The sequence below is a fragment of the Osmerus mordax genome, chromosome 15, assembly GCF_038355195.1.
Source record: "Osmerus mordax isolate fOsmMor3 chromosome 15, fOsmMor3.pri, whole genome shotgun sequence".
Taxonomy (NCBI): Eukaryota; Metazoa; Chordata; class Actinopteri; order Osmeriformes; family Osmeridae; genus Osmerus; species Osmerus mordax.
This window is the reverse complement of record NC_090064.1, coordinates 10,412,919-10,427,223: the sequence shown is the minus strand read 5'-3', so window position 1 is coordinate 10,427,223 and position 14,305 is coordinate 10,412,919. Positions and strand designations below refer to the sequence as shown.

Here is a 14,305-nt window from a genome sequence, read left to right as displayed (position 1 = left end):
TCTTAAAATAATGATGATGTACTGCATGCTGATAATTAATGTAAAAAAAAAGATTCAAACAGAATCAAAAACAGTTGGGTGCAATGTCATTTTTTTATCTCTTCACTTTTGTCGTGTGTTTCCATTTGACTTGCTTTCGGCTTTCACCACTTAACCTGGGTGGTTAAGCAATCAACATTCAGTTGGCAATCGCTGTTGAACCAGTCGCGTCTTGAGAAGCAGGGTGTAGAGAAGGCGATGCAGCCCAGTGAGTGCCACTTAAATAAAATAAAAAATACAGTAAAACCAAGCTGTGCACCAGCACTAAGGGCGTAGCACGCTAGCAGAGGTTGGTGGTGGGAAGCTGCTGGACTTAGGGTTCAACTTATCTCCTTTTATCACATTGATTTTCTATCTTTTCCTCTCTTTCTTTGCTCTCTCTCTCTCTCTCACTCTCTCTCTCTCTCTCTGGCAGTTCATACAAGGAGGAGCGTTGGAGAGATTCGTCTCCCTGGGCTACCCAGGCTCCGTCTGGCTGAGAGCTTTAAAAGCCCTGTGATTGCAGACTGAGACCAACCTGGGGGCTAGGTATCCACCTGAGACCAGGCCAGTTGCTATGGTTACCCTCATCACTGGCCTTTGCCGCCACACAATAAGGTGAGCAAGGAAGAGGGGAGGAAGAAGAGGAACTGAGCAGGTAATCCTTTTGACAACACAACGGCCCAACATGCCAACCCTACCGAGGCTCCAGTGTTTTATGAAACACTCCCCCCCAGAAGAATATCCTGTGGATATGAGGGGCCCCACACATGTCAACACGGGATAGAGGAATTGACAATCCACATTAGTAATTACAGATTGGGGGTCTTTGGAAAATATTGTGTGGTGTTGAATGTTGGAATGTAAATGCTTTGGTGTAAATTCCCCAACGACAGAGCAGAAAAAAAAAAAAAACAGAAGGAAACTCCTAGGAAATGCCAGAAACATATTGAACTTGGTAATTACCTTCATTGTCCTTCAGGGTGAAGTTGGGATTAACCGGTATTTCGCTAGGCAAAGCGAAGGAGAATCGCTTTCCATTTGCAAAATCGTCCTTATCCAATGCAGTGATAGTTTGGATTATCTGTTGTTCAAATTGAGACATAAAAAGATACATAAAAACCTCTTACACCTACATACAGCAATAAATACCAATTATTACATGATTACCATTCTAATCAACCTAAACCCTGCTTAGGTTGCTGCCCCCGCGACCCGACCCCCGGACAAGCGGCAGATAACAAACGGACGAACAAACCATTCTAATCAATACCATCATACAGAACATTGCCATCGAAGGCATAACCACACCTCAACACTTCCCAAAGAAGAAAACTACAGAGAAAAACAAGAGCGAAAATTCAAGACTGTCAAAACAATCATATGCGGGTAGGGTTTGAACATTAATATCAGCATCAATTCATTGGAGAATTTTTATTTATTTTTTTACTGTGGACCAGCCTTCTATTTCTTACATGATAGGGGGGGGAGAATAGTAGGAGAGTACAGGACTTGAGAATGCTATGTAGCCAGAGGGAGCTAGCATCAAAGACGTGACAGAGGTGCCTCTCACATTGACCCCTTTACCATTTGTGTCATCTTGTTACCCTTAATTGGTAAGAGGCTGAGATCCAGTGCAGGGAGAGTCACCCTGGGAGAGAAGCCACCTGCCAGACCTTGCCACCACAGGTGGGGGTGGGATGGGGGGGTCGGGGGTGTGTGCCACCCCCATTATATACGAGAGGAGAGCTATATAAGGACCCTCATAGTTCAACCTGGTGGTCAACTGCACTTGTGACATTTGGCAACTGTGATAATTGATTGTCCAGTGGATTGTACAGTCCAACAAAAGAATGCATTAATGTGTAGGTACCGACAGCCTGGACACATGGATCTTTTCATATGATCTTGACAAATAGTTATTTTAATTGAGAAGCAGACTTTCTGATCTTACCACATTCTAACTTGGCTCTGATTGTGCCATCAAAAGCATCCCTAGGCTTAATTGGACAGTGACTCGCCCGAACTACAACCTCACGTTAACCCTCTCCTCTCCCCTCCTGAACCCCTCCCCGCCCCTCTTTCCCTGATTGCCCTACGTCTTGGCTGCCTTCATTCAAATAAATCTGAAAGTACCCAAAGCAAATTGAGAGAAACTGTGAGTCAGAGCGGTTATGCTTTGCTGCTTGGATTTGTATTAAGAAGGAGTGATGACAAATTCTCTCTCTCTCTCTCTCTCTCTCTCTCTCTCTCTCTCTCTCTCTCTCTCGTTCCCTCCCTCTCCCTCTCCTTACACCCCTCTCTGAGCGGGTCTACACGAGAGCGGACAAACACTGCTGGGGGAAACAACAGCAAGTCTTCTGCATAATGCATGTTGTCCAGCCAGCTGGGGAGAGGCGACTGTAGATAATCCGCGGCTCTCAGCACTTCTGTTTGAGGAATATGTGCGTGTGTGTGTGGATATATTCAATGTGTGTGCACGTGAAGGTATGTGCGTGCGTGTGTTTAGGTTTGTGCACAAGTTGGTACTTATGGGTTTGTGAATACAGTTGGCGTGTATGTGCGTGTCAAGAATCACACTCGATGCTCACCTGTCCTGGCCTTGAGCTTTCACAAACAATAACCTCTTCATCAGTGGCTATTTCAGGTGGATTATCATTGACGTCGAGGACCTGAACTGTAACGGTAACATGACTAAGGAGGCTTGGGTTATCTGGAGGAAAACATATCCACACACACACAAACAGACACAAAGAAGAAGAGTAATTACTGTGTGCTGAAGGAGCAGCAGGATAATCAGACAAACAAAGGTAAACAAAAATAGAGGGGATGACATAAGAAACAGCATTTAGTGACTTTACTTTTTTGAAACTTGAACCACATCACACCCATGATAGGAGCATGCACTTACAAACATTCCTTGTTCCTCCATTAAATTCATTACTAAAGAAAACCTCATTGTGTAGAGCACATTTAGGCATTATTATTTTTAAGGTGGTTTATTGGGCATGGCGTAGCAGTACACAGTGGTGTGCCGAGAATTTCCCAGATAGCATATTTCTGTTGTGTTTTTGTTGTGGTTGTTCATTTGTTGTGATGGATCATTCAAGTTGAAAATTCACTTGAGCAATTATTTTACGCATCGCACAGAGAAACACACACAACACCAGGCCATGTGTGGCTGCTTATTATGGGTAAAAGTGCCACAATCTGCCTGAAAATAACCAGCTTGACACTCACTGCCCTGCACTCACCCATGGATCATGGGAGCATTGACTGTGTTCTTGTGTCTACAGTGGTCCAGAAGGCTAAAATGTGTATATCCACATAATAGACACATGATTGCCACATCTAACTCATAAATCATTAAACAGAATAATCAATATTAAAACATGCTATTATATCTCTGAATAAAAACGAAGGGCAATGAGATATAGACACATTAGTATGCAATACCTTCCATCAACTGCTGAGGGACTTGTCTAATTGTGATTACAAATTAGCCAAATTACCTGATAGGAATTCTGAAAGTCATTTGGGCCTGAATAATAAAATTAATTTCCAGCATAGTATCAAGCATACAGGGCAATGAAACATTGAGATAAATTCCATTTGTTAGTTTATCATTCCTAATTATAATTCATATACATTCCCACAATTTTATCTCACCAGCTTTTTTAAAAATGCAAAATAAACGAATAACCTCAGTAAATTACTCTTGTTCACCATTAATCATGTCACATTGTGTTAGCATTTCTAATGATAATGTTTGCCCAGTTGACTCACATCTCAACTACTTTCTGAAAGTGTATGAATTATTGGTATTTGTGTATGTAAGCAGTGGTGCTTGTCTTGTAATCTATGCATCCAAAGATTTAAAGCAGTCATAAGCAGTGCTTGTTCATTTTTACTACACAAACTTGGTTACATAAACTTCTGGTTAAATAGTAAAACACCATGGCACAAGTACAATTTGTAAGAAAAGCATCCTGGATAAACTGGCAAAAATGAAAACTTCTTTGATTGTTATTTTTGTTATCTCAAATACAAATGTGTCATGTTGCCACCCATCAGACAAATCCCTCTTTCTTTGTGCTGTTTCATTACATGTTTAATGTTGTAAAACAGTCTAAGCTTTAGTGGAAGAATCATGTGATAGTATTACAGCCATTGCTATTGTGGGCAATCCAACTCCTCAGCAGCAGCTGTTTGTAAACGTCTTCACATCAACAATACTATATGTAGTAGAGTTGGCATCAATGTTGAACACGTTTTTCTCCCTGCCAAACCATAGGGAATTCATCTTTGGTCTACATGTTTTGGTTTCCATAATGTAGGTTTGCATTTTGAATCTTACTAGTTACAGTGGTAATATCCTTCCCAGAAATATATCACTATTCAAAAAATATAATCGCTGAACACTTTCCATGTAAACTGTAGGTTTATCTTATTTTACCACACGAAGACATATAGTTGATCAAAAAGTACCCGCAGTACCCTCATAGGTCAGTGCATTATCGTTATTAGTCTGAAAGTTAGAACAATTAGTAGATCAGGATTTAGTAAACTGGGTAAAAAAAGGGCAATAGCTTAAAAAAAGATCTACTCAATGCAAAGCTAATTATTAAATACGTTCCCTCCAAATCCGTATTTTAAGCATTTCCTGGTTTAGCAAACCAGCAGTGCCTCATATACCTACATATTTTGTTTCACAATTCAACAGCATGTTGAGACTACTATACAGGACCATTCCCTCCCTCCCTCCCTCCCTCCCTCCCTCCCTCCCTCCCTCCCTCCCTCCCTCCCTCCCTCCCTCCCTCCCTCCCTCCCTCCCTCCCTCCCTCCCTCCCTCCCTCCCTCCCTCCCTCCCTCCCTCCCTCCCTCCCTCCCTCCCTCCCTCCCTCCCTCCCTCCCTCCCCCACCCGACCACACACACACATGTAGGTATGGTAACCTGGGTACCTACCAACCTCCGAGGCCATCACAGTGATGTTGTGCCAGGGCATGTCCTCTCTGTCCAGAGTCTGGGTCGTCTTTATGACTCCTCTCTGTTCATCTATGCTGAAGTACCTCACTCCATCCACACTGTTGTCCATGGAGTACCTGTTTTTAGATTTTGAGTTATACACACATTCGCCTTTTAGGGGCCTAATAAAAACATGTTCAAATCAGTTCAAGGAAGGGTATCACAATGAATAGCCATTTCACCAGGTACCAACTTGGGGGAACATTTACAGAAATAGTTTTTGCTGTATCGTTATAAAACCTCATTTATGCTGTGTGTCTATCAGACTTGTGAACACTGGGTGAGCTACAAAAATATAAATACCGCTCAAAAATTAAATATATTGTCCATGGCCTTTTCAAAAGGAAATTGCTTACTCGGTTTTGTGTGATATTGTGTGAAGATTGTTCTAATTGCTTATTTTCTATAAGCAAATTCATTTGTGACAGCGGAAAACTTTGAAAGTGAATTGGGTCTTGCTACATTTGTTATGACTGAATGGATGTAAGTTTGCTGTGTACCTTAATAGGTCTTTTAATGACATGTTTATACCTCTCATCCAGCAGTCATTTTCAACTTTGTATTGTGCCAAGTTTCAATTGACATGGTGAAAATGTGTAATTGCAAGATGAAAAGGGAATTATTGAAGCAAAAAGGATTGCATCAATCTCACTCAGCATGGCTTGCTTAGAAGTCTAGCTGGGATACAAAAGAATGCTGTTATGGTTCATGAAAAACTCAAACTCATGGGAGCATTTCAAACTTTTCAAATCTCAACTGAAAAAGCTAGTGTAGAGCAAGTGGTTGGGAACGCTTTGGAGAAAAGAAACATCTGTATGCTTGGTGTGTAGAGTTTGTGGTACAATTACATATATATTAAAATACAATGCAATTGTAGTACTCTATTACACACAATTGTGAATTTGCCAATAGAGTTGTCCTTCTCTGAGGGTTGGGAAGACTTCTCACTTAGTTTGGCTTTTCAGAGTGAGTCAATCACAGCATAATATCTGTCTAAATGTCAGTTCAAACTGGCCTGCATCCATTGAACTCTCTCTCCATGCATGAACAGAAGATAACAGAAACATCATTGATCAAAGAGAGGAAGATATCTGTCCCTACTGCATTTCAACGCCAACACAAGGAAGAGTCTCGAGCATGAATTGTTTCATTTTTTTCTTAGTTCAAATGGATGTCATCCAAGCACTTCCTATTGTCTTCCTGTCTGTAGTGAACATTGCAGAAATGGACGAGGGGGAGGTATCCCACCAAGAAGACTCCAGGACTCTTTCATATGCAGATTTCATTTTTGTTTACAGCAAACCCTTTCAGATATCTTAAGATTCTTACGTGAATCATGCATTCGTTTTATCCCTCCCCCCCTCCCCCAATCCCCATCCCCCAGCCCCTCTGCCAATGTATAAAAAAATGATTTGGACTGACATGATGCTGAAAGAGCCGTTTTAAAACCAAAACAAAATATGACTGAAAGATATATGGCTACAATAACAAGAAGGGAGACTGAGGCTCTGTTGAGGAAATCCCTGGGCTCCACGCATGGCAGGCATTCAACCAAACCAAGATCCTATATCATGTAATAAGACCTTAAGATTGCAAATTATTGATGTGCACTAAGGGCAGTATATCTCCAAAAGACATTAGGTGGTAGCTCCTCCCATACAGTATGCATTGAAATGGAGAGAAAAAATAAATATATAAAAAAGAACTGAGGATGTGACAGCAAGACCAGGAAGCACAGCGAGACCGACGGTGCATGGCAGGCAAATAAGAACATTCAGATTGAACAGTGAGATAATTCTAGTGTGTAGAGCCACTTAAAATTGACCACATCGCCCCCCTCCCCCTTTCCCAGTCCACCACTGGCTTTGACAATAACTGGATGTTTTTCACAAAAAGGCATTTGGGAGAGAGACTCTTACCTGACTGGACTGTTCCTGCTGTCGGGGTCCCTGGCTGTTACAGCCCCCACTTCTGTGCCAATCGCAGCGTTCTCATACACATCCATAATGTAATAGTCCATAGAGAAGACGGGGGGCTCATCCACATCTCCTACAGTGATTTTAAGGGTGGCGGTGTCTTTGAAAGGGCCAGAGTAGGAAAAACGGGAGTCCAGTTTTGTATTCGCCGCCTCGATGTGAAGAGTGTAAGTCTTCTTTCTCTCGTAGTTCAGTGGCTGTACATGGGAAAAGGTGCCAGCAAAGGTTAGCCATAGGAACGTACTACAGACTGAATACCACAGGAAACATATAAGAAAATATCATAATATAGTATACTATATAAGGTCTGCCAATATCAAGGGCCTAGACTTGGTGTGAACATTAGGGGGGTTTAAGTAACATAACACAACATTAATAATACCCCCCCCCCCCCCCCCCCCCCCAAACACACAAACTGAGCCTTTGGCCAATATCTCATCATCTATCTCAAAAGATCAAACCCTGATTTTAGACATTCGTGCTTATTCACATAGAGATAGTGCTTTGCATATACAGCCATATGACCTTGTCAAAATGTATGGCTTTTCTATGAAGTAGTTTACCTTTTTGAGGCCTACAACCCCCTCTCTGGTGTCTTTGTCGGTCGAGATTGAAAACATGGCTGCTCCCTCAGGGTTGATAATGCTGTACTTAATCTCTGCATTAACGCCAACGTCCGCGTCATTGGCTTTGATTTTGCCCACAGGTTTACCGACTTGTGCCGACTCTGGTACATAGAGCTGGTAGTTTTCTGTGAAAAGAAAGAAAAAATAAGACAACAATGAGAAAGAGGCTTAAGGTGTTATTAGAGAAAAAGTCATAAGAAAAGGTAATGAAAACTCAAATTGAATGGAAATGTATTGCCGTACAGTATGTGTGTGATGGCACTTTAAAAGTGTAGACATGTATATCTAACATCAGTAAAATTGTCATAGAACAATGTGTTTGTCGTGTACTAATAGTTTATTGAGTGCAGCATGAGGTGAACAATATTGAGTGAACAGTGTCTTGCAAATAATTTGGTTCTTTGGACACAAAACGCTCTTCAAATCTGCAATTAAATTGGTATCATGTTTTATTTAAAAAAAGACAACATTTAAAAAAATCTAAATACATTGATTTGATTTACATAATTAATTTGATGAATGCTTCTCTAACTCCTCTCCTAATGATCTAAAACTGAATTATTATATAAATGTAGCCTTGCAATGCTATTAGGCTGATGAATCATGTTAAAATGAGGCATAATCCATGCGTACGATATGGAGTGTCAACATTTTACATTTACATGACATGTACATTTACATGTACATTTACATATTCTGTTTTAAATGGAGAAAATGCTATTTGAAAAAACATAAAATTATTTCATGATACCACCCATATTGCTATAATGCTTCGTATCATCTCGACAGAGGGGTTCTGTTTACAGAACAAAGATTTCACCAATAATGTGCAAGATGTCAACCATTTATTTTACTGAAGATTCAGAAATGATTGTAAAACATAATTGAAGGAAAGTAGTAGAAACAAGAGAGAAGCTGGTGGTGACTCACTTTGGGGAAAGTTGGGTGGGTTGTCATTGACATCTGACAGCGTGATGTTGATGGTGGTGGAACCGGACAATCCTCCCACCTGCCCTGCCATGTCTTTGGCTTGAATGACTACAGCATAGTGTTCTTTTGCTTCCCGGTCCATTTCGGCTAAGGCAGTCCTGATGACTCCTACAGATGCAGAGTGGGAAAATATGTGAGGAGATTTTGAATTGGTTCCGATGGAAGTAATAATACCATGGGAATCACGTTGATATTTCACCTAAGCATCCTTTTGAGTACATTTGTAGATACTCTGTGGCATCTGATGTGGTCTCTTTTGCACTGTAACTTTAATACGGGTAGAAGTGAATGCTTCTGGTCATGTTCATTAAAAACCTTTTAATATCACAATTTTCCACCTTTACCACCTTTTCTTTACAGCACGATGAACATGAACAAGGTCAGATAACTTCTTCACCAACGATGCCCTACACAGGATATAATTTAAAAGACTGTATCGTAGTGTAAATATCAAATGTAACCCTGTGAGTCGATATGAACATTAGTTACACTAGAATAGTTGTGTTACTCAATCTGTAAGAATGCCACTTAATGGTCAAGTCACAAATAAGCTCTTCAATACATCAAAGGATAAGCTTTGGTCGACATTCAGTAGTATTACATCTAAAGAAGGCGTACAAAACAACAGAGGACAAAACAAAGGACAATGACATCTATGTCTGCTATTCACCAGTACAAGAGAAAATGGTTCATGACGGGATAATGTTTTGGAAGTTAAACTGATATACCATTATTGTCCCCCACAAAACCCTCTTTTTTATCAAGGGCTTTGTGGAAAATAATCATAGAGTTTGACAGTTCATATAAAAGAATAATACCATAAAAATAGGCTGCTCCAGTATTCCTTCATTCTTAATTCTCTCAGTCTTTCATTGCCAAGGTTAGCCTTTTGCCACTTTTCATTATATTTCAAATAGCAATACAACCTTGGTGGGAAGGAGCATGCTGCTTTCCAAGGCACCCATTCAATCATGTTTATCACTACAATAACACAGAAAACATTGTCATGAACTTTCACCGGGGGAAAGCACAAATGGCTAAACGGTGGCCATTATACACTAAGACCATGGTAATGAGGAAGCTATCAAAACAATGAAGAGAGGCCACTTATTCACTAGCAATTACTGGGTAAGAATGTTCAAATCATCTAAATACTCCATGTCAACACTACATTCGGTTTGTGAGTGAGTGTGTACCAAGTTCTGTGTGTTTGTGGCACTGTGTGGGTCCTCCTACCATCTCACCAATTTAAACGACATACAGAAGACTGATTTAATCTGCTGTTGGTTTACTCAGTTCTTTCTCAAAATACCTCTTTTCCCCCCTGAGGCAAAACCTCAAGCCACTGGTAATCTTGTGTTCTGGTGAACTTGTGAACCTTCTACTATGACAACAATACCAAGAACCGCAGGATCACTACAGTGATGGAAATGCATTATCACATGACCAAAATGGCCTTTGCTTGTGTGTCTGTGCTTTGTTTGACACCACAGCTGCCAATGATAATGTCATTTTCAGTTTGAATATGTGGACTGGAGTTGTTTATTTTTGACTGAAAGTGCAATATCATTTTGATTTATTTGATTTATTAACGTCTCATGGTTGAGGGAAAGCCAGAACACAGTATTTGAAAATAAGTGTGTGTGTTGACTACTGGTCTCTGAGTACACATTTTATCAAATGAAAATAAGAGTAGGGTAGTTGAACGTCTACAGGTGGTTCTTATAATAGCCCTCAGAAAGCGATGTGTCCCCAAAAAAGGATAAAAAAATGCAATGTACCTCACAAATTGTATGCATAATAATACTGTTCTATGTTATTTTCTTTTACATGTTCAATAAAGAGAAATAATTCCCCATCTATTCGTTTACCCTGAAACCACTTCCAAAACAGCAACAACAAACTATACCCATATTTCAGCCTGTGTTTCTCAAAGGTTTTGCTGTTCACAGTTCATTTAATATGAACACCATCCTGTTGCATGGCATTGTCGTTTCAAATATAGTCAACAAACAAGGCTCAAAGTTGATTATATCAAGCTCTGTAATTTCCTGTTGTGACAATAGAGGCTTTAATAATCGTTTTCATCCCAGTTTTCTCAGATTCTTCAGGACATTGTAGGCTGAAACAAATCCACAGGCCTTGGGCAGAATAATCTTTAGAAGTGGGTCAAGAAACAAGACAGCCAAAAGTATTAACATCCAGGGGAAGCAAGGTTACAAAGCATCTGCCATACAGAGACAGGAGGGGGATAAAGCAGTTCAGGCGACCCCTCTGTCTCTGTTCTTTGCCAGCTGATCAACAAAACAACGGCTCCAATCAGAGAAAGAGACGACAAACACAAAATGATTTTTCAAACCTGCTTGCCAATGTCTGTGAATATGAGAGTTGAAGCCCACAGAGAATTTCCCATCAGAGAAAGATGTCATGTGAAATATTCAGTACAAAAGAGAGGCATGTTCACCTATGGTACCGGCCTTTTAAAAACACCTCAGACCTGCTTTGCTCGACATGCATTTAATCTATGGTACACTGTCTGGTACATGGTACACTGTCTTGCAGGATGTTGAAGTACACAATGTACATATGTAACCTTTCAAAAGGCAAAACTGAGTACAAGGTAAACATTTTTTTTTCTTTCACTGTCGACCACTAGCTGGCACACATGTATGATGCAACCTTTTCTGTTCATTCTTTTGAAGCATCTCATGTTCACCACCTTGTGATATTTCATACTTCCCGATGCATGTGAGAGTATGTGCAAAAAGCTCTAGGAATTTTCTAGTTATTAACAGGAGTCTTAGCCTTACTAAAGCTGTAAGTATCTTCTATAAAGAAACTGAGACCTTGGCAGACAGCCACACTTTCCATTAAAACAATAGAGAGACAGATGATATGACCTTTCCAGTCCCCTTTCTCCGTTTTGCTCACAAAGGCGTATCGCCCCCGAGCAATCACTCATTGGATATTGTTTAAAAACAGTGTGCACACCACGCAAACTGAAAAGGCAGGTGTATTTTACACTTTGTCTCATCTTTTTGTATGTGGCATCTGAATTGTAAACCTGCTAGGTTGATATTCTCTCATGTCTCTTTTGTTTCTTCTACTCTGTTAATCCTTCTACTCTCTTCAGAGTTTAGCAGTATTCTTTGCTCTGAACACATTTCCATCCAGCAAATTCACTAAAAACTTTTGTGGCAGGACTTTAGGATGACAAAACCGCAAATGTAAAAATGCTGAATTGTTGAAAACGTGACTATAATACAACAAACATGAATCTCAATGCAGCTCTTCAAGATGCCCATGAAGAGCTGCATCCAACATAACATTCCAAACTGCCTAACAAAAGGCATAGTGTTCCAATACCTTGCACAGTAGACTCAAATGCTGTGTATTCCTTTACAAATCCCTTCTAAGACATAAGCATTGGGATCCGACACAATGTTTTAAGGAGCACATCCAAACAGACCATGTGTCTGCTCTCTAACCTGTCCCTACGAGTATCTTTGTGTGGTGAATTCATGATTGTGAAAAGCATCTTGACACTTGAACAGAAATACCATCTCCGGGAGTCTCCCTGACTTTCACCAGCAGCGAAATGCCCTCACAATCTCAAGCTTTATGTTTCCGCGAAGCAGGGCTGTTAATTTAGAAAATAATTGAGAAAGAACTGACTTCCTTGAACTTGGGTCCATTTGACAGAGTGAGGTGGTTAGCCTCTTCCTCAACCTCCCCAGTCTATTAGAGTTGATACCATCACCCTATCCACCTCTTTGTCTGGCTGGAAACTTCTAAAGAAGGACAATCTCCTGGGTGAACAAAAAGGATTATGGAAGATTACTAAGGCTCTCTTCCAGCGTCTGCTTTCAGGAGCTGGGAGCTAGGGTCCAGAGTCCACACAGTTCTCTAATATGGTATGTTTCCCTTAAACTACAAGGCCTGTGAAAGTGAGGGACTAATGCACTTGTAGATACTTGGACAGGTTTGTTTCCTCTGTATGATATGTGTGTGTCATGTACTTAAGAGTTTCAGTTTGTTTGCTTTGAAGTTATAATAAAAAAACACAACAGAGGCGTTTTTACTACGTGAACTTGCAGAAGTCTGGACAAATATACTGTAAATGAAATCTATATTTTTCAGTCCCCCAATCATTAAGCAGTTTAAACCACCAACGGTGTGCTGCATGCTAACAAGCTGTCCTTGCATGCATTGCAGAGTAAGGAGGGATTCAGAGTCAGACTAACAAAGTGATAGCATTTAAGTGGATCCAATTGGGGGAAGGACCTAATCCAGGCTCTGAGAAAACGCCTCGATCTGTGTCAGCTCCTTTATTGGGAGTCCAACATTTCCAAATCCCAGATCAGCAGTGAAATTAACCTACTTAAAAGGCTAAGGGATCCGGGTGAAGAGGGGTGAATGGGGAGGGGTTGGGGTCGGGTCATCAGAATTCAAGACTCAGAGGTATTTCCTCTGCTATCTCTGTGGGAGAGTGACAGATTCTGGCAGGTGATGGGTGAGATAGGAGAGTAATGACCTGGTTATGAAAGAGAGGATGTAATCATTGTCTCTTTTTCAATGTCAGAAAAAGAAAAAAATAGCCAACTTGCAGTTTTGAGATTCTCAAATCGTTATCAAGTCCATTTCACTTGCTCATTAAAAGTAAAAAGTGATGCCACGTTCACTTATTGTATCATTTATATGATTCCAACACATCTTTAGTTGCTGGATTAATTTCTTCACACTTCTTCCTGTCTAACGGCTATGTTACAGCTATTGTGCAACATTATTCTTAATGGCATGGGTGGATGCATGGAGAAAAGGGGAGAGCCCAAGACAGAAAAATAGACAAAGCAATAGAAAGAGAGAGAGTGACAGTGAGAGAGGGAGAGAGAGAGGGAGAGGGAAAGGGAGGGGGAGAGTGCTCTGTAGTTATGGTATCCAGACTGCTGTAGTGTTGCAGAGTACCACAACATAAGTGGGTTAAAAAAGCAATATATTAGCATTCAGGAAAATACATTCTGAACCTTCAGTTACAAACAGAGAGAGAGAAGATGACTGTTTGTTGCCTGAATAGATATTGATTGAGAAGTGACTGGATTGACTGATTGTGGATGTTTTCTTTGGTACTTTCAACAATCTTCCTTGTCTGTGCAACAAAATTCCATCGGGGTTTGCTGACATTCTGATCAGATTCTGAATGATAATGCAAATATATTTGCCTTTGGAATTGATCTATTAGCCTAATGACCACAATCATCTTGCACCCACAGACAACATGTCGATTGTCCTACTGTGTAATTAAGAAAAAATTGGCCAGGAAGAAACAGGCGGGTAAGTAGCTCTTCCATTTCTCTGCTCTCCAGTGAATTGATTTGTGTATCTCTTCCTCAATTTCCCAAGAGCAATGAAGGAGTCTCTGATTTGAATCCCTCCCGTCCGTCCAACTTTTGTGTACTCAATGATTCTACTATTTACAACCTCCCATTTAAAAACCCATCTTATTGCTAATGGAACACATTATCTACAGTTGCTACTCGACCACACCTGTCTCAATGTCTGATTGTTTTTCAAATTATCAATACCATAGAATGCCTCTTCAAATTACTTGGTTGGAACTAACCTGTATAATGTGACATAATTATCCTTTAGTCAATTCAGATAATAATTTG

At 40.4% G+C, this 14,305-nt stretch overlaps 1 protein-coding gene across 1 annotated transcript in view; it reads right to left on the bottom strand.

Moving 5' to 3' along the window:
• The window catches only part of LOC136957372 (cadherin-18), a 37,371-nt gene that overhangs the window by 7,907 nt on the left and 15,159 nt on the right, over positions 1-14,305 (bottom strand). The window contains exons 4-9 of the mRNA XM_067251252.1: positions 8,577-8,744; positions 7,584-7,771; positions 6,964-7,217; positions 4,985-5,121; positions 2,610-2,731; positions 985-1,102 (exon numbers count right to left, since the gene is read on the bottom strand). Coding sequence (XP_067107353.1) covers positions 985-1,102; positions 2,610-2,731; positions 4,985-5,121; positions 6,964-7,217; positions 7,584-7,771; positions 8,577-8,744 — 987 coding nt within the window. The remainder of the gene's footprint in view (positions 1-984; positions 1,103-2,609; positions 2,732-4,984; positions 5,122-6,963; positions 7,218-7,583; positions 7,772-8,576; positions 8,745-14,305) is intronic.